The 21,014-nt window shown below is 40.5% G+C and overlaps 1 protein-coding gene across 1 annotated transcript; it reads left to right on the top strand.

The window, feature by feature from the left end:
* The first annotated feature begins 8,045 nt into the window (after positions 1–8,045).
* Positions 8,046–12,590, top strand: S1PR1 (sphingosine-1-phosphate receptor 1). The gene is made up of 2 exons (XM_019753710.2): positions 8,046–8,362; positions 9,922–12,590. Exon 2 carries the CDS (start codon positions 10,081–10,083, stop codon positions 11,227–11,229), a length of 1,149 nt encoding a protein of 382 aa, XP_019609269.1. The 5' UTR covers positions 8,046–8,362; positions 9,922–10,080; the 3' UTR covers positions 11,230–12,590.
* The last annotated feature ends 8,424 nt before the right edge of the window (positions 12,591–21,014 follow it).

Raw genomic sequence — 21,014 nt, forward strand, 5'->3', positions numbered from 1 at the left:
GCAGGGCAGCGTCCTTATCTGGTTTTCCAGATGCTGTGGCAGAGAGCCCTGAGCCTGCCATGGTGCACTAGTATCCAATGCCAACCTCTCAGAGAAGCCTACCCTGGTTACCCAGAGGACCAACTCAAGGTCACATCATCCTACGTTAATGTTTAGCATTGTACTCATTGTCTTCTGATATTTTCTTATGTACTATTTGTTTATTTCTTTACCATTTATCTTTTCTACAGGAATATAAACTCCACGGTATCAGGGACTTTATCTGTATCCTTCAAGGCTGCAACCCAGGCCTAGAAGAATGTCTGCTGATTCATAGTATGTGCTCAATAGATAATTATTGACTAAATAAATGAACATCCATTTTTACCTCTATTATAATTTCAGAATTGCTTTATCTTAGTTTCTGATTGGTACTTAATCATCAATGGTTTGGAAATTATAGCTTTTAGTTTCTCCTGGTATGTGCTTATTGCTCTGTAAACATATAAATGAGATGTTTCTTTAAGGGATCCTGTTATTCTTTTGTAATATAAGGAACTGCTTCCCTCCCATGGAGATTACCTGTAGATAGTGGTGTGGGTGATTAGAGCTGAGAGCAGTTAGGAGGAAGCTGTGATAAGCAGGAGGTAAGACCCTAACAATGACTGGAAGGGTGATGAGGAACTGAATTCAGAGGCCCCTTCAAAGAACAGTCTTGGCAGCAAATTTCACATAGGGAAAGAGAAGGGGAAATCAGAATGGTATGTGAGTGTTTTAGCTTGTGTGATGACGTGACTGCTGATGCTGTTAACTGATATGTATAACAGAGAGTAGGTTGAGTTGGTCTGAGAAGAGAATGGTAAAAATGACATGGTTGGCTTTTGATCCTGAGGTGCACGTAAGACATGCAAGTGGAGGTTTCCAATAAATATCTGGGAGTTGAGTTTGGAGCATAAGAAAAAGGTGGGACTAGAGATGTTCAGTGCAGAGTTGCCTGCATATATGTGATAGACAAAGCCCTTGAAGTAGATGAGAAAAGCCAAGAAAGTGTGAAAGGATAAGAGGGAAGAATGAGGATATAGCATTTGAAGAGGCAATACGCACAGTGAGAAAAAGCTGAGACTTTGGACAATTTACTTAAGCTTTCTGTGCCTCAGTTTCTTCATCTGTAAAATGGGTTATTTAATAGTACTTCACTTGTAGAGCTGTTGAGGAGATAAATTTATTACATACAAAATACTTGTTTAGTAAAGTGCCAGACACATAATATAGGCTATATATTTCTTGTGTATAAAAGGATGTTTAGGATAATATAGAAAAAGAGAAGCCAGTTAAGAATACTGAGAAAAAACAGTCTGAGTCAGAAGAGAATGAGAGATAGCACTGCTACAGAAGAGCAGAGGGAAGAGTTTCAACAAGGGGGTGGGGAGTCAGCACTGTCAAATGTTACAGAAAGTCCCTGAATGAGATTCATGAGGAGCCTCTGCCTATCTTAGTTAGGGACTCATCTGAGTCTTTAGAAAGGTCAAGCTCAGGAAAACAGTTGCAGAAAATGCCAGACTGCATGGGTTTAAGAGAAAATAAAATGACCTCAGTTCAAAGATGGTAAATTGAACACTTTCACTTCCTTCCACTCCTACACTTCACTGACATAATAGTAAAGGGATTTTTTTTATTTGTTTGCATAAACAAACAAAGAGAAAGAAAAGCAAGAAACGACAGCAACACAATTTTGGAAACTTAAAAACAGAGGGATGAATGTTAATTTACTTAGTACAATTAAGAAAACTGAAAACTGAGGTTATAAGGGGGAAAGCCCAGAAGCAAGCTGAGTTGCTCTACAGAACCCCAGAAAGGCCCAGAAATTGGAGTTTTTAGGTATCTCTGAGAGTAGAGATGAAAGTTAAGATGAGAACAGAAAGTTTGCTTTAGCAGCAGTTGGAATCATTCTTACCCCCTCATCCTATCCTACCATGACCATGATTTTCCCTAGTCATGCACAACTAGAGTGACTGTTTCTCCTCTATCGGGGCAGAAGATTTGGCATAGAGAGGGTGAGCAAAATGACTTTGACTGTGGAACACTACTGTCAAAATAAAATGGTTAAGTGGAAGTCTATATGCTAAATGGTGACATACCATAGCTCCATTCTCCCTTCTCCTAGGATGCTACAATCAAGTTTAAATCTTCTGGGAAGGAGAGTGGGAGATTTTTTCTTCTGGATAAACGAGTACCTCAAAAGAAAAAAACCTAAAGATAGTGACGGTCAGGGGTCCTACTAGCATGTCTAGTAATAATAGGAAGTAACTGTGACTCTCACACACATACGAGTTGTGATCACAAAATATGATGAATATTTAAATAAAAAAATTATTACAATAAAAGACACATTGCCATTAATCCCCCTTGCTTCGGACACACTTATCCCATCATTCTTGCCACTTTCTGAAGCAGTTCTAGAAGTCTTCTTTCGTGTCTTTCATTGCGCTGTCGTAGCTGCCTCAACGTCCTGAATCATTTTGACTCTGGGGAAGAGCCAGAAGTCGCATGGTGCCAGATCCGGTGAATAAGGTGGATGAGGACACATCGTAATGTTTTTATTTGACAGAAATTGCCATATACTAGAAGCGATGTGTGACACGGAGCGTTGTCATGATGGAGGATGATATACAGCACCCTTTAAAACACACCTTCTCTCAACCATAGTTCACACTCGACTGACTGCAGCTCACACCTGACTGACTGCACCAAATAATTTGCAACTTGTCACACACTAAGTTTCGACACACAGCTTCCCATATTGAAGATCCCTGCCTTTCTGTTGGATGGCACTCACCAGCAGCATTCACCATATTTTATGACCACAATGGAAAGGCTCCATGTCACATATTCCTTCTGGTATAAGGCAATTTCTGTCAAATAAAAACATTATGGTGTGTCCTCATCTACCTTATTCGCCAGATCTTGCACTGTGCTACTTCTGGCTCTTCCCCAAAGTCAAAATGACCATGAAAGGTAAACGTTTTGAATTGATTCAGGACGTCAAGGCAGCCATGACAGTGCAACTAAGACACTCACAAAAGAGGACTTCCAAAACTCCTTCAGAAAGTGGCAAGAATAATGGGATAAGTGTGTTCAGAGTAGTGGGGCAGAGTATTTTGAGAGGGATTAATGGCAATGTGTCTTTTACTGTAATAATTTTTTAAAATTTAAACATTCACCGTATTATTTGATCACATCTCGTAATTTCAGATGATTTCCCACACTGTAAAGGGTCAGTGTGTGTATGAGGGAGCTTGGAAAATCAATACATATCATTGTATAATCCTGGAACACTATGGGGAAAGAAAATATTCTAAAAATGTCCAGAGAAGAAAAAAGTAGTCATATGTAAAGTTTTGGAATCAGAAGAGCTTTAGGCTTTGTATCAGTAACACCAGAAATTAAAGGAGAAAGGAGCACTGTCTTCAAAATTCCCCAAGAAAATTATAAACTATAACTCTATATTCAGCCAAAATATGAGTCAAGTGCAAACAGGGAGTTTTTAAAATATCAGACATGCAAAGATTTAGAAAGTTTATAACACAAGCATGTTTTTTTTAAGGGTAAGTGAATTAATACTCTTTCCACATGGCAGAAAATCTATAGATGCTGCTTAAAATTGATAATCAAGAAACAGAGGTATAAAACATGGGATTTAAAGATTTTCAAATAACCACCAGAAGAAACATCAATAAGACTTCAAAGTACTTGGGAGAATTAGAGGACCAGGGGGCCTCTGAGGAGTGATTCGTGTTCTTTCTTGCAAGTTTTATACTACTTGATTTTTTAACCATGTGCATGTAATAATTTGATTAAAATAATTTTATTTGAAAATCAAAAAGGGAGTGAATAGAAAGTGAGGCATTGAAAGCAATGAGTATAATAGAGTTAGAGATAGAGGTAGGGGGAGAATGACGCATTTACTCAACGCTCTACAGTGTTTGTTATACACATGAAGCTCTTTATTCCTCCCAATGACTGAAAGAGAGAAATATCATTATACCATTTTAGAGATGAGGGCATTAAGGCTCAAGGAAGTTCAAAGAACTTGCTGAAAGTCACACAGCTGGGAATTGGCAGTGTGAAGGCTGAACCCAAGTCTGACATGTTCCACTATGTAGTTTTGAATGTTGGCAAACAGGAGAAGAGAGAGAGATTTATATTGGCACCTAGTAGAAGGGCAAGACAGTGAGTTTTTGACAGAGGAAATGCAAAGATAGTAACATAAGTTGAAGGTAAAGAGTCACAAGAGGCCAAGAATTGAAAATACAAGACAGAGAAGGAATAATTGAACTGAGCCTTAGAAAGTTTGGGGGGAGTAGCATGGTGATATGTATAAGAGTTTACCCTGGGAAGGAGTAAAACTGTGGAAGGAGGTAAGGGTGGGAGACATTTTTAAGCTAGAAGTTGGAGAGGAGGGAAATTGAAGTGGTGATAATGGTTTTTCCGCAAAGTAAGAGGCTAGTTATTCTCCTGTGAATAAATGAGTAAAGGGAGACTTGGCTCTTTACAGGGGGTTGGGGGGAGGAGAGGAAGTTGGAACATTACTAGAGCATTTAGGAAAAAGAGCAGCATTACCAGATTTAGCAAATAAAAATACAGCTCACGCAGTTAAATTTAAATTGCAGATAAACAACAAATATATATATATATATATATATATATATATATATATATATATATATATATACATTTTAAAGAAAGAAAAACAGTACTAAAATTATAATACTCAATATATACCAATAACAAAAGATGAATACAAAATACAAGTCATGTTTGATTTCTGCAATTACGAGAGGTGCTCAAAGTGGTTACCATCAGCGTCCAGACACTTCTGATTATGGTGAACTACTGCTTGAGCAACGTTGACAAAAGTGCCTACTTGCAAACATTTTTTTGGCACCCTCAGTATGTATATATATTAGTATAAGTCCCAAATATTGTATGGTATTTTCTCTGGCAACGCTTAGAGAAACATCAAAGCAAGCAAAGAACAACGTGCAAAGACAACAAAGAATAGCAAATCTGCTTTGAAATCAGAAATTTGGAATGGAGCAACCTCAGTGTGACTTGGTAATCAAATGGTAATCTCAATGCCATAGGAAATAAGCTAGAAACATTGGGCTTGGCTTCCAGGCAACCATGGACAGGGAGCTAGGCTAGCAGCCAGGAGATAACTTGAGGATGCAATTCTTAGGGCCACTCCCGCAAGTAATGGGAAAAAACGTGTGGAACCCAGTGATTTGGAATTGGCAGGGAAACCATCTCTGCAAATAGCTTTGCCTCCTTTCTAATTTTGCCTGAGTGGTCATCTACACTTTATATCTCATAGGTGTGTACTAAGGATGAGTGTTACTAAATAATCATCTACAAAGTATTTGAGCTCTTTGAAACATTGGATCAATATTAAATGTTGTTCTCCCCAACAGTATTCATAAGAAAAGGACTGACTTAGCCGATGTAGTTCTTTGACATGTTTGAGGTTTAACGTGGTGGTTTGGAGCAGTGGTTAAGAATCTGTAGCCCATCTATGGTCATAGCCCATATTAACCAAGATGCTTAATATGTCTGGGACTCAGTTTCCCTGTTTGTAAAATTAGGATAAGAATAATACTTAACTTAGAAGGTCATTATAATGATTAAATGAGTAAATATGTGTAACACTTAGAATCTAGTACACAAATATTAAAAGTACACCCTTACATGAAATATTATAGGTAGATAATGAGAGGTTTTATAAAAATTCACTAGTCTACCTTTGTATACACTTTACATACATACGAGTATATAGTCAAGAAATCAGTGGTTTTAAAAAGGCATTCATGGGGGTGGGATAGATAAGTAGGCAGAACACAGAGGATTTGTAGGGCAGTGAAAATATTTTGCATGATATCATAATGCTGGATACCTGTCCTTATACATTCGTCCAAATCCATAGAAAGTACAACCCCAATAATGAGCTATGGACTTTGGGTGATAATGATGTGATAATGTAGGTTCATCAATTGCAATAAATGTACCCCTCTAATAAGTGATGTTGATAATGGGGGAGGCTACGCATGTGTGGAGGCACAAGATATATGGGAAACCTCTGTACCTTTCCAGTCATTTTTACTGTAAACCTAAAGCTGCTCTAAAAAAATATATATAAAGTCTTAATAATAAAAACGGTGATCAAAATTAAAATAACATTTAGTAAAACATTTCAGCAAAGAGAAAATGCTTCATGGTAAATAAAAAAGGACATTCATTAGTATACTTTTGTTGCAAGTTTTACAAGCAAGTGTTTTGTATCAGGAAATAAGTGGTTTTTAAAAGGACATTAATTAGCATATCTTTGTATACATTTTGTAGCCATATATTGTCAAGAAATTAGTACAAATTTAAAACTGTAAAACTAGAGGTTTGTTTCCCTTCAGGAACATAGCTTTCAATTCCCTAACTGTTTATTGACTGAAGGAGTGTGACCTGGGAGTCACGGCATCCGCAGTATTTAAGGTTTGGAACCCTGCTCTGCCGTTCACTAGCTATGATATCCAGCTAAGCTGTCTGCGTGAGTGACATTTCCCTTCATCAATAAAATGACCTGCAATGGCTACTTCAGAGTAGTAGTGTTAAATTAGATAATCTATCACCCGCCTGATATAGTCTGGGTATGCAATTCACTTTCATTCTTTTCCCTTTAAAGAACTCATAAAATTAGTGGATGGGGGTGGAGTTTGACAAGTCCCACGGGGTGTGTTGTGCTGCGTTGACGCAACATATCTCCCCCTGCAAATGAATTAAATCCTCAAACCCAATCAGGATTTATCCTAGAGTCTGTGATCTTTGTTTGTAGGTTGTATGCACGTGCAAGTTGTATGCACTGTACTGTTGTACTTTTGTTGTATTTGTGGGTATGCGCTGGGTCGTTGATGAGGGCTTTCAGACAGCTGTGAATTAACTGACACTTGATTTTTTCTTTTGCAAACTCATAAGTCAGGGGTCTGTTTATTCTCGCAGACTCCTTGTGAGTCATTCAGATACAGGGTGTGTGTCAATTGAAACTGCACAACGACGTTTTGCGTTCACATCTGCAAGGGATATAAAGCCACGGTACTAGGTGGAAACGTCTTTGCCCATTAAGGCAGGGCAGAAGTGCTTTGAGCTTGTCACTGGAGGGGAGCTGACCAAAGCCACCTCTCATTCTCACATTCTGAAGTAGCATCTAAGCGAAAGGAAAGAGTGGGCGAGTTTTGAGCATGAAAGTTTGGGGGCGCCTCCCTAATAAAGGGGGAAAAAAAGGCTCACGCCCCAGCTGGGCTGGGCCCTGTGGCTCTTCCTCTTTGGAACTTCCTGAGCTGCACAAGGTTTCAAAAATCTCTCAGGACCCACAACTGCCCACCTCCTCAAAGGCCTCTCACCACTGGCCAGAATCTGGGGCAACTGCCTGACTTGGCGCCCAGTTGAGGGAGGGGAACACCCGCCCAACACATCTCCCGGCGCTGGTCCATTTCACCGTGCCCCCCGGGGAAAGCCACTTTCTGTCCCTGAGATCGCAAGTTTCCACGCCGCAGCGGCATGGGGGTGGGCGTGGAGGTTGGGAGAAGTGGAGGAACCTCTCCGCCTATTCTCCCACTGTGGCTGCTTGCCTCGCGCAAACCTCCTGCAGCCCCTTCTCAGTCTTTTCCTCAGAGAAAGGCAGGGCTCCGGTTTCCCCTGCCTGCGCAGAAGTGGCCCCGGGGCGCCTGATTCCCCAAGGGAACCAGGGAGGTGCGCGGCGAGACGCTGGACAGTCCTCTGGCCCCTAGGACTTTTCGGGAGAAAGTTTTCTAAAGGCTCTCCAACTCTTCTCCTTCCTAAGGCTGGAGAGAGTGGTCTCCACCGCCCCGAGCGGCCGACAGCTGGGCGCCGGCCGTGATTTATACATTAGAGTCCCGGGGCACCCGGCTCCTCTCTCTCTCTCTCTCTCCCCCTTCTCTCTTTTTTTGTTGCTTGGGGGTGGGGAGGGGTTCTTTTTATTTGTTTCTGCCCCAGATCTTTCCTGGACAGTGTCAGCAGCGGAGATCCGGGGGCCCCCAGCCGCAGGAGGAGGGCGTGGGAGTTTGAAGCATTTAACCTCTTCCCGCCTCTTCTTAAAGAAGCCACCCAGCGTCAGCGGGCGCTGTGCGACTTCAGCTGGCGGGCCGGCGCGCGCCGCAGCGAGCGGGGCTGGCCAATGGAGTTGCGGCTGCGGAGGGAGGGGACCCCGACTGGAGTAAGTTTAGAGAGCGACACTGTCAGGCACCGGCAGCAGCAAGATGACGAGCGCTCAGTGCAGACCCGGAGCTCGTCGAACGCAACTTCGTCCCGCCTGAGCGAGGTAGGGGACGCGGGCTGGGGCGCCGCGCGGCCACAGGGCTTTAGTGTCCGAAAGGAATTGTTAAACCGGAACGAAACAAAACAAAAACTTTTAAAACATCCATTTCTGGGCGCTGAAAACTTGCGTCTCTGGGCTACTAACGAGCCCAGCGCGGTCGGATTGCTCTTGGGCACTTGTGATTTATGAAGTTTCAAAAAGGTCAAGTCCCAATTGTAGAATCGACTGGGGGTGGACGATAGTGGAAGCTGCGCTTGGTTGGAGTGGGGTGAGGGAAGGCGCTTATTTTTGGAAATCCTACAGACAAAGAATATGGGACAGGGGTGCTAAGGGCTTAAATTTACACTGCCGGCGAGCAGGGTGTGGAATTAGATGGGGAGACAGGGGAGCTTCTGGTCGCGAGCTGCCTCTGCTATTCCAGGAATTGGTGGGATCGCTCTCGCCTTTATTACTCGACTTTTATCCCATTGCTGCGTTACTGTGAAAGACTTAAACAACGTACAAATAGACCTCTGCCAACCAGGGCCACGTTGCATTCGGTGCACACTGTCTAGTTCTATGAGAAGAGGCAACGTGTTGGGGGAGGGCAGTAAATTCACCAGTTGTCCTTTTATGTGAGTTTCTGCAGAGTAGTTTTGCACTTGCATTAGGAATGTAGTGACAGGTATTGTTATCGTAAGTGGTGTAACTTCTCTTTTTGTGTTGGCTATACCCACAGTAACTAAAAATACTCCTTATGCAATCCATGAGTGTAGGAGAACTTATGGGATTTATTGCAATATCTCATGAATGGTTTTCACTGGGTACCTTGACGTGTTCTTGCACTGCCTTGCAAGAAAAAGAAGAAGAAAGAAAAGACTGTTTGCTTTCCGGAGGCGCTAACTTTTCTTGTTTACCACAAGGCCAGGGAGGGTTTGTCTGCCCACACCACGCTGAGCCCTCGGACTCTAACCGCACCTGCTTCCAGAGAGTTATTAATAGAGCCCCAAAATGACTTAATGCCGTCAATGATTTTCGTGACAATCTAATTTCTTGCTAGGCAGTTAAGTGGGTCTGGTCTCATTCAGCTGGGTGGTGTCGGTGGGGCAGAGGTGTGTGGCTCCACCCTTGTATTGGCATTTGGGTCTCCTCCACAGAGCCGGTGCGCTGGTAGTGAGCCCCCCCTCCCCCACGTTGAGCAGGTGAATGCTTCTGAGACTCTCCCGCTGCAAACCTGTCGGGGTGGGGATAGGGGGGCAGTGACAAGGTGGGAGTGGGGTTCAATGGGGCTCGCCCCTCCACTTTTCTCATTTCCATTTGAGGGGACTTGACCATAGGGAAAGTTTTCGTCTTGCCGAGTTGGAGTTTCAGTTTGGATAAAATTTCTGTGGTTTTTTTCCTCCCTTTCTTCCCCTTCCTTTTTTTTTTTTTTTGGCAAGAAACAAGAATTTGATTGTTTTTTTAAATCCCTCTCCCCAAGTTTCCTTAAAACAAATCAACAAAACTGGCGCAATGCCCTAGCTAGAATGAATTGTGCAAGTGTGTCGTGGCTTTTCCCTGACTCTCTCTGTAACTTGTTTAAGGCTGCGGTTTCCGAGGCCCTCTCCAGCCAAGAAAAAGATACGCGAAAAGCCTGGATTTCTCTCATCGAAGCGCCCTCCATAGCAAGTGAAGGCTCGCTCCGCGTCGCCCTCTAGCGTTCGCTGGAGAAGCGAACACCCGGTTCCTGGAGACTGCGCACCATGGGGTCCACCAGCATCCCGCTGGTCAAGACCCTCCGCAGCTCTGTCTCCGACTACGTCAATTATGACATCATCATCCGGCATTACAACTACACGGGAAAGCTGAATATAGGTGCAGACAAGGAGAACGGCATTAAAGTGACCTCAGCGGTGTTTATTCTCATCTGCTGCTTTATCATCCTAGAGAATATCTTTGTCTTGCTGACCATTTGGAAAACCAAGAAATTCCACCGACCCATGTACTATTTTATTGGCAACCTGGCCCTCTCAGACCTGTTGGCAGGAGTGGCCTACACAGTCAACCTGCTTTTCTCTGGGGCCAACACCTACAAGCTCACCCCCGCCCAGTGGTTTCTGCGGGAAGGGAGTATGTTTGTGGCCCTGTCTGCCTCTGTGTTCAGCCTCCTAGCCATCGCCATTGAACGCTATATCACGATGCTGAAGATGAAACTCCACAATGAGAGCAACAGCTCCCGCTCCTTCCTGCTAATCAGCGCTTGTTGGATCATCTCCCTCATCCTGGGTGGCCTGCCCATCATGGGCTGGAACTGCATCAACGCGCTGCCCAGCTGCTCGACGGTGCTGCCCCTGTACCACAAGCACTATATTCTCTTCTGCACCACGGTCTTCACCGGGCTCCTCCTGTCCATCGTCATCCTGTACTGCAGGATCTACTCCTTGGTCAGGACTCGGAGCCGCCGTCTGACCTTCCGCAAGAACATGTCCAAGGCCAGCCGCAGCTCAGAGAAGTCGCTGGCTCTGCTCAAGACGGTGATTATCGTCCTGAGCGTCTTCATTGCCTGCTGGGCGCCCCTCTTCATCCTGCTCCTGCTGGACGTGGGCTGCAAGGTGAAGACCTGCGACATCCTCTTCAAAGCTGAGTACTTCCTGGTGCTGGCGGTGCTCAACTCCGGCACCAACCCCATCATTTACACTTTGACCAATAAGGAGATGCGCCGGGCCTTCATCCGTATCATGTCCTGTTGTAAGTGCCCCAGAGGAGATGCCACTGGCAAATTCAAGCGACCCATCATCGCCGGCGTGGAATTCAGCCGCAGTAAGTCAGACAACTCCTCTCACCCCCAGAAGGACGATGGGGACAATCCAGAAACCATAATGTCCTCTGGGAACGTCAACTCTTCTTCCTAGAACTGGAAGCTGCCAACTCATGGGGAGCGTCCTTTGCGTGGTCACCCACCACCCCAGTGTTTGGGGAAAAAAAATCTCTGTGCCTGCACCTATGCCAGGGAGGAGCTGCTGGAGCCAGAGGGAGGGTGGGGACAGTAAGAACGGCCTGGTGGTGCCGGGTGGGTGTCGGTGGTAGAGGTAGTTCCTGTGAACAATGCACTGGGAAGGGTGGAGAGCAGGTCCTCGCCAGGAATCTATTTCCTCCCCCCTCGAGCTTTGATTTTGCACTGAGCCAAAGGTCTAGCATTGTCAAGCTCCTGAAGGGTTCATTTGGCCCCTCCTCAAAGACTAATGTCCCCTTGTGAAAGTGTCTCTGTCTGGAGTTTTGAAGAGAAAATGTTTTCTTTCATTAATTTTCCAACCCAAGTGAGTGTGTGCACTTCTGCTTCTCTAGGTATGCTTCATATCCTACCCTCCCTCCCCCTCACACCCCTCCTCAAAATTATTTTACTTAATATTTTAACTACCTGGCATTCATCAGAGCTGGGGAGTAGGGTGGAGTGGGTGGCAGGGCCCATTTCTCTGTCATCTGTAGCTAATAGGCTGTGTCCCAGAGGTAGACTGTGAGGAGATGGAGATGTAAAGCAATTTCATTTGCTGAGGCCAAAGTTTCCATGTAAGCTGGATCAGTTTCTTGGAATTTGGTTGTAGTCACTTTGATTTTTTTTTTTTTTTTTACAACTTTACAATGGTGTGTTTTACAGTATCACAGTCATTGCAGCTGAAATCTGCATCTGGGAGTCTAGCTTATCTAAAGAGTCCTAGTGACATAGGAGAAACAAGCAAAACAAGGTGAAAACTGACGGGGGTAACTTTGTAAACCAAGAAAGATTTCCTAACAATTTTGTCTAACGAATACAGCAGCTGTCTTTGGCACTTTTGTTGATGTTTATTTCAGAGGGTTGTGTGAATCATTTCAACCAACAGGGTGGTTGTATTTTGTTGTGTTAAAAGTACTTTTCATGGTTTTTGAATGTATTTGTTTCAGCATTTTATTGGATTTTTCTAACCTGTGTTAACACCATTGAATGTGTATTTCTTAAGAAAGTATCACCCACATGTGGCCTTAAAGCATTACTTTAACTGAGGGAACACCAGAAGTTTTTCAGTACAGCTGTTTATTAAATAGTTAATTGAAGATGTTTATAAATGTTACAAAGAATAAAAATGTATTGCTGTCTCTTTAGTATGGTTTTCAGTGCAATTAAACCAAGAAATGTCTTTTTTTTAAAATAGTATTTAATAGGTTTCTGACTTTTGTGAATCATTTTGCACATAGCTTTATCAACTTTTAAACATTAATAAACTGATTTTTTTAAAGATTCCTTTGTGAAGAACATTTAAAAAAATAATTATTAAGACATTCTATTTGACAGTGTGGCTCTTTAGAATCAAAGTTAAGGGCAAATGTCTGTTATTGTTTAAAGGTTTTTACCTTGGTAAACTAGGGTGTGAAAAAGAATGTGGTTTGTTTAGAAACCACTCTTTTTCAGGAAGAGAAACTGCAATATGTTAACATCGAAGAGTAGTAAAGAATGAGATGAAAACCACCAACCTCTAAATACCACCCTGACAAGGAAATGTAATTGTTTACATTTTAAGTCACACTCAAGCCAAACTAAGTATAATACTTCTGCCCTAAAACATGGGTTTTTAAAGAAATAACACAGAACAATGTGGTTGTAAATCTAAATTAAATTATGAAACTCAATGATCAGTTCAAACTCGTCAACAAAAGCATACAGTCTTGGCTTTCCACCAATATGCTGGGAAAGTGAGAGTATGGATGTGGGAGATAATATTAAATCACTTAATTTTTTCAGGACGCTGTCTCAGTTTCTTCCAGTCTACCCTCTGACCAATATGGAACAAGTTGCATACAACTTTTATCTGAAAACTTTCAATTCATAGTCTCTGAAAGCTTTAACATCCCTAGTCATTAATTTCTCCAACTATCAAATGAGAGCAAGAGTACTTTGCATGAATCACAGAATTATTGCAACAATTAATGCTTATTTTGATTTTATTGTCATCTTCATTTGGGGATTAAATCAGAGTATTTTTGTGTGTTTGGCTCTCCAGTGCTATTGTTACTTTCAGAATTTGTGCTTTCAAGTGTCATTGAACATGCACCAGGACACAGTTGGGACATGCAGATAAACCTCATCTAACAGAGTAGATGTCATTTCTGGGTAAGGTTAACTGTGGGAAAACAGAAGTGCATTCACTAAGGAAACTTTAGGTCACAACCTCCAGTTTCCTGAAGGAAATGCCAAAAATGCTCCGAAGACAAAAGACTGGAAACAAACTGGAATGTCTATCCATCTGTCTGCTGGGGAGGAAGGAATGAGTTCATGTTATACTCACTTCCTAGAGCTTTCATTACAGAATCAAGCATAATGGAAAAGCAAGTCCATTTTGTGTTTCTGTGGAAGATAATGTGTTTGTACTCTAGGACTTATCTTTATAAGCACCGCCGTGACTCACACAACATGGGGAAGATGAGGTAGGGCAGCTAACCTTGGTAGGGAACGGGGAGCACATTACTGATGGGGAGGACAGCATCACTTGCCCACCTGTGATCACATTATCCAATGATTAGATGTGCTTTCTTCCTGGAAACTCCAGATAGTGCATTTCATTGCAAGAAAGATGGACAATCAGGGACTATGGTTTTCCGAAGAAGATGTGTAGCAGAGCCCTAATTCTGGTCAAGAGACAGTGGCTGAGAGGAAGGAATCCTTGGTATCCCAACTTGAATATCTGGTTTTAATTCAGTATATCCTAAAAATTAAGGATGAAAAAAACCTCAGTAACTATATGTTTAGGCTAAAATAAACATCAAGTTTTGATTAAAACATAGGATTTTTTTCAAGAGGAGTACAACAATCTGAGTAATACTCGACATATTCTTGTAAAAAGTACCATTGGGTCATAAGTATTTAAGAAAGTTACAAAATGACATCGACCGGTACTTCATTTCCAACAACATTAAATGTGATTATAATTCAAATAAAAATCTTATGGAAGAAAAATACTTGTTCTTGCTTTTTAGTCTATAAGTAGAAATATTTAGTTCTTTAATAAAAGTTGATCTGGTGATAATAGATATTCAAAAATGTATAGTAGTAAGAATCTTGCATTCATGTTAATTAGATACCGGATTGTATTTTAATAATATCAGCACTTTGGTTATGATTTATGGCATCTCTAATTGTTCCCCCAATATAAAAAGTCTTATTGTAAAGATTTTAACTTTCTTTCTTTTCCAATTGATTAGTTTCTGCCCTGGATATGGCCTACATTAAGGTTGTGCCCAAGGCAACACTCTTGTAGTACTTCTAACCTACAGTGTACTTTTTTGGATGATTTTGACTCTTCATGGTCTCATTCAGTACATCCCTGAGACCTTTAGTGTTTTCTAGGCAACTACAAATGTAATTCTGTTTGGGAACTACTGCTCTGGAATAGCAACTTTAGAAAGATGATGGGCTCTGCTGGGGAAATCCCATGAAGTGAAGACTTGAAGTTTAAGTGATTCTAAATATTAGCAATCCCATTTTCAGTTGTGAAGCAAAGGATAATATTCAAGTGACACATTACAAAAATATTCTAACTGTAAAACAGGCATCTGATCTTATAGTCCTACTGGCTAAAAAATTAATCTCTAACTAGGAATCATTACTTACCCACAGTATTTGCAATGAGTTTCTGTAATTTTTGTATAATGTTGAGTTATTTATTATTATTATTATTATTATTATTATTATTTACATTGCTTGCTTCATACTCAGCTGGAATGGTGCTTCCTGAGGACACCTAACTAATTTGATCAAACTAGATCAATCTCTGGTTTCCCAACTAATTAGATCAAACTAGATATGTCTGCTTTTTCTAAATAAGTTGTAAACATCTTGAGGAAGGCATCATAAATAACCCAAAAAAATGTTTATAAGATCTATTAGAGTATTCTTTCCCTGTGGACTCTTTAAGTTCTCAATAATGAGAAATCATAATAAATTGCATCATTTCCTCCAACTTTCCTTCCTGCTTTTTTGATGTATGCTTTATTTCACATGGTCCAAGGAAAGGGACTCAAAATACTTTTTTATATATACCACTGCCTTCACTGTCATGCTAAGTGGAACTAGAGTAATCTTTCAGAATACTCAAACAAGCAAAGTCTACTTGAGTAGTTAAAAGACTTTAGGTTGTCTGCAAAGAAAAAAGATTTTTAACCAGTGGTCAAAAGAGTTAGGAGAAATAAGAGGAAGATAACACTGAGGGAGGGTGTGACCTACATTTAACTCGGTCTTTTCACAATCCTGACAAGAGCTGAGACCAAAAGCAAACTTGGTTCCCATCTTCCCTAACTCATCCTGTGTCTTACTCCTTATGCTTTCTCTCAGATGCACACTTTCAAGTGATTCCTACTTTCGGCATGCTCTCCTTTTCATCCCTTTGAGGACTGAAGGATTGAAAATCAGATTTAGCTCTGGGTATAATCATTAACAAAAGCCAAGTGTGGATTGCAGATTTGAACAGGCATTGCTACATTTCATTTCAGTGAAGCACCCTCATGTTTCCACCAACCAGCTCCTGTGTTAATAGTGGACACACATTGTGGTAAATTCCTACAATGGAATACTATTCAGCAATTAAAAAGGAACTACTACTGATACTTGAAACTATTTGCATAAATCTCAATGTAAGCAAAATAAGTCATCACAAAAGACAACATATTGCATGATTCTATGTATGTGAAATTCAAGAACAGACAAAACTAATATATAGAGATAGAAATCAGAAGAGTGGTCGCTGGGAGGAGAATAAACTGGAAAGGAACATGAGGGAGCTTTCTAGATTATTAGCAATGTTCTGTATCTTAATTTTTTAGGATGTTGTTTACTCAGGTATGAATATTTGTCTAAATTTATCCAACAATATACTTAAGTTGTGAATTTTAAAAAATCAGTATGGTATATTTTTGAGTATGAAGGCTATTTGGGACTATCCCTGTGAAATTATGGAATGAGATTCCAAAGAGTTCAAGAGAATGGGGCAAAATTTCCAAAGTGTTCCATAGAAAGAATATATGCTCTTTTAGCATTCTTTTAGGCTCCAGAACCAAAGCATTAAAATGCTAAATAATTATGACCTGATTATATACTTTTTGTACTTTTATAAGGTGAGAATTTGGCTTAGTATTTGTAATCCCTGAAGAATTTCTGTGTCTTAGAAGAGTCTAGGGTTTTAATGAAACTATCACAATAAAAATGTACTGATATTGAGATTTCAGTCTTAGGAATATGTGGTGGGTGGTAAATAACTTTATGAAGAATAGACTTTTACACACTGGCAAAGATACTAAAACATATTCCTACTGGCAACATACATAATGGAGTGTGCTAGACCATTTACCACCTGACCAAATGCATGAAAGGCATTCAGTCAGATAATAACACTTGTCCTGGGGGCAAGAAGTACAGTTAGAAATAATGGGCAGAGACACAAAAGAAATGGAAGACAGGCTCTGGAGGGCTTCTTAAGCTTTCACGACTAGACACACTGTTTGCCTGTGTTCAGCCCTGGCTAAGGATTTCTTCCTTCAGGCAGCTCTGGGAGGTGCTGTGGAGAAAGTGTCCCAAGTGCTGTAGTGGTCCTGGGACCAGCCGATTAGATACCTGGGGGAATGGGAACTGGAAAGAAAGGGCAGTATCCCTAGGGCTAATGGGGGTGGGAAAGGTAGTTAGCCGTTGTTGCTTCTTTGTTGATATCAGGGCAGAAGCACTGGTTAGCTCATGCTTCCGGCTCCTACCCCTCTTGCTGGGTGCAGCACCCATTCACCTGTCCATTCTACAGGAATGCTTGTACTAGGCTGTGTGCTACAGATACTGGGTGAAGGATAAACAAACTCCTTCTCTTCACAGAGCTTACGGGATTCATCTCTCCAGCTCTGGTGCTTCTGTGGCTCCTTCTCTTCGGGGTCCAGAGAGCCAGATGCTGATATAAGAACATCCAAACCTATAAATAACTTTCATAAGAGTTTATTTGACCCCAAACTGACAACAATTGCCAGGAAGCAAGATCTCAAGTGCTCTGGAGAATAAGTTTGCAGTTTCTTTTATGATATTAAGGAGGGAACTAAGGAATACATGGAGGTGGGAGAAAGCAAGATAGGGATTGGATTACAGGATAGTTAAGATTATGTGTCCCCTGGATGGTGGTTAAGTGTTAACTTGGATGCACAGACACAATGGACAGGGCTTGCTTAAGGCAAAGATAAACCTTTTACTGAAAAAAAGTTATGAGCCTGGAGTGTTACTGCCCACCATGACCTGCCCAGTTAGGAATTTATGAGCTGATCACCCTGTGTGGTTACTTTCCACAGAAGCCCTTTTTCATCCACACTGATATGTCAAGAAACAGTTCTTTTCATGAGTTTGCCCATTTGTTGTACACTTCCCCTAATGTATTCAGTTTTTAAGCAGTGTCAAATAATTTCATTTTAAAAATGTGATCAATGTTGGCAGCTTTTAATCTTTTTAAAACTTTTTTTGGCTTTTATGTAACCAATATCTCTAAATAACTTCAAGTTAAATAATGGGGAATTGACTTTTAGATTTGGAGTTTATGTAAATACCAGTTTTTGTATTTAGCTTTTCAAGTTATTTAGGTGCCATGTGAAATCAAAGCATTTAAACTTGTTTTTAGTTTCTGTCTCACATAAGTGTGTGCTTTGCTTTCTAGAGCACGGCTGTGAACTCTGTTGGGTGGAGTCACTTGTGTTAAAATGGGTAAATGAATTCTACATTTGAATAAGTTTTAGGTGGTGTCCTTATTTAACTAGGCTGAAAGAGAAAGGAGACAAAAATGCACAACTCAAGAGGAAACATGACACATGTCCTTAATTATCAATATCTTTATGAGCAAACTCATCTAAAGGTAAAAATCACAAATATTGTAGAGGATCAGAGAGAGAAGTCTAAAAAGGTCTTTTGTGTGCTGTGTCTTTCAGGGACTACTTATGCCAGGGAACTGGGGTAACTTAAGAGCAGTCCAAGGACTCTGCACCCCAATCTTACACATCCACCCCACTAAACCCGAGATGGCTCTCTCACATTTGAGAATGCCAGTAGCTCAGATGCCCACTCACCATTACAAGATCGACCCCACAAAGGTGTTGAAGAGAAAATCATGGCCCAAAATGGCATCAATTGTGCTAAAAGCCCATGGTACCAAATCTAGATTTAATACCAACCTGCAGTTGCAGCCTCTCCCAGGAGTGAAATTTTAAACCATTAGTTTGGAATTTTCTGACCCATACTAGTGTGAAGTAACCTACCTGATAAGACCCCCTGCCTTCCCCTAAAATAAAGTGTCCTTGCCTGAAATAATCCGCTCTTGACTTCTTAGTCCCACCATCCTTCTGCAAATAAAAACCTTTCATTTTGCACAACCTCTCAGAGCAACCTTCCAGTTGTTAGATGGGATGCTGCCCAATTCATGAATTGCTTAATGAATCCAATGAGATCTTCAGACTTGGTTGAATTTTGTTTTTTTAACAAAGGTATACTGGTGGGAGGACCAGAGAGTTCATTTGTTTGTACAAAGGAAAGCATATTTATAATTTCAGAGTTTCTCTAGTGCCTGTCTAGACACTTCAGGGAAAAACAAATTTAAGTCACCAGTAAAATTATGTTCTAAAATAGGAGAAGAAATCACTTGTAAAGACATCAACTATCATATGCCTGGAGATACTTTACTCTCTAAGCTTCTGCAGCTATTTTGCGGCACCAGAAATAGTGGTTAACTCTCACATGCTGTTCTGCTTCAGCTAGCTTCTTGTAGCCACCTGCAGAATAGTTCTTGGTTTCTCTTCCTTGTCTAGATACTAGGCAGGGAAGCATTTAGAAAAACATAGATTTTCACATTCCCATTCACACATGCAAAATGAATTAGAATATCAAAGAATTGCCTAGGTTATTCCATCTATAAAATCTTATGCCTCAATTTTCTGAAAAGTTTAAGTTAATATTTTTCCCAGCTGAATTATTATACTATAATAAGCACCCTTGCAGGATGTGCAGAACTATAAGGAATTTAGAAGACATATCCACAAGGAACTCCTGATTTGTTTATTTTTCAATTTATTTATTATCACCTCCTAATTTAAAGGGGCAAAAAGACCCATAAAAAACACACAGTTTGAAAACCAGTTTTATATACATTATCTCACTTTATATATTAATAATCATTTTATTAGCTTTTCTTTTACAAACAATGCTCATTCAGTGTTTTATGTGTTTTTCTTTTCCCCACTCATAATCAGTTATTTTGAATTGTGGCCCTGAATAGCAAATTTGATATGTGTTGAAATAGTTTAAATATCTATAGGTGATTTGTGTCCAATAGGTGATTTTTGCTGTCTGTTCATTTTTAAAGGAATTCAATAAGCCAGTTTAGTTATTAAACTTGTGAGCAGAGTAAAATTAAAGGAGATACCTGGATTGCACTATCCTTTCCTTAAAGGGTTACTGTAGGGACAGGTGCTGTGCCCAGGGCCATGTGGCCTGCAGATAAGGAATTTAGCGTTTTTTTATTTGGTTTCTATCTTACTTATCTGGGTTTTCTATTAGATTTGTAAAAAGACCTGTTGGATATTCAGAGTCTAAGTTAAATACTAATCAAGGACTAGAGTATTTATTAGAAGAGTGTGTGTGTGTGTTAACACCAAATGTTCATAACAGCTAATGACCTTAGAATTGTTAGTGTGGGATTTTTGGATGCCTACATACACAGCAGATTTCCACTAGAGAAAAAAAAATTGCTCAGTCTTTTGTTTGTCGTCTCAAAAAAGGAATGAATGAACTAGTTCCTCCCTAAAGCAAAAATTTAGAACTTAAAGGCATTAATTCAATACAAATGCTCAACATTTAAAATCTATTTTTAACTTTAAAACAATGGTCAATTATTTTTCCTTGTATTTTAAAGTAGACTTTCTTGATTTCTAGATTGGTGGCATTTGGGAAGCAATACATGATTATAAACAATTATTTACACATAAGTTTCGCCTAATAGAATAAGCCTATGTGGAATTTGGAGGAATTACATAAACATTGAAGGAAAAAACAGCATGCAAGAGATGAGTTTCACTGAAACACCATGCCATGATCAAATGTTATGCTTCTTTCCCTGCTGAGGCCAGTTTTCAGGCTGCCACAACTGCTTTCATCATGTCAGGGTTGAGTCTGGCACTACTGCTGCTATTATTAGGTGGTTTGCACAATTTTGACTCATACGGAATTGTGTGCCTGTGTTACTGCAGTAAGTTCACTTTAGACTTTGCATTTCATTGTCAATTAAGAATCACTGGTAACTGGCAGGAAACTTCCATTTAGAACAAAATAATCAGAGCATTTTCTTATTGTTGAAAGCACTTTAACTTTTTCCCTACTTTCATTTAAACCCAGCTGAAGAAAAAAGAGAAAAAAAGCAATTTGTATTCCACACAAAAGACGTCTTAGACCTCAGGGATTACTATAGTTTCTCTGTGTTATAAACTATCAACATTCTTTATATGTCACTCCATGAACTTTTCTGTATTTTGGAGGAAATCCATAGTAGGAACTCTGATTTCAGACGCTGTAACACCCTGCCTAAAGCAAATAAAGCCGGCAACATCATTTCCCCTTCCCGAATTCCTTTTCTGGTAAATTTAAGGAGGGACATAAAATGTTTCCCAC

Source organism: Rhinolophus sinicus, linkage group LG14 (assembly GCF_036562045.2).
Source record: "Rhinolophus sinicus isolate RSC01 linkage group LG14, ASM3656204v1, whole genome shotgun sequence".
Classification (NCBI taxonomy): domain Eukaryota; kingdom Metazoa; phylum Chordata; class Mammalia; order Chiroptera; family Rhinolophidae; genus Rhinolophus; species Rhinolophus sinicus.

What these genes read in the sequence shown, in the direction of transcription:
- S1PR1 (XM_019753710.2), top strand. Translation starts at nt 10,081, where the DNA reads ATGGGGTCCACCAGCATCCCGCTGGTCAAGACCCTCCGCAGCTCTGTC.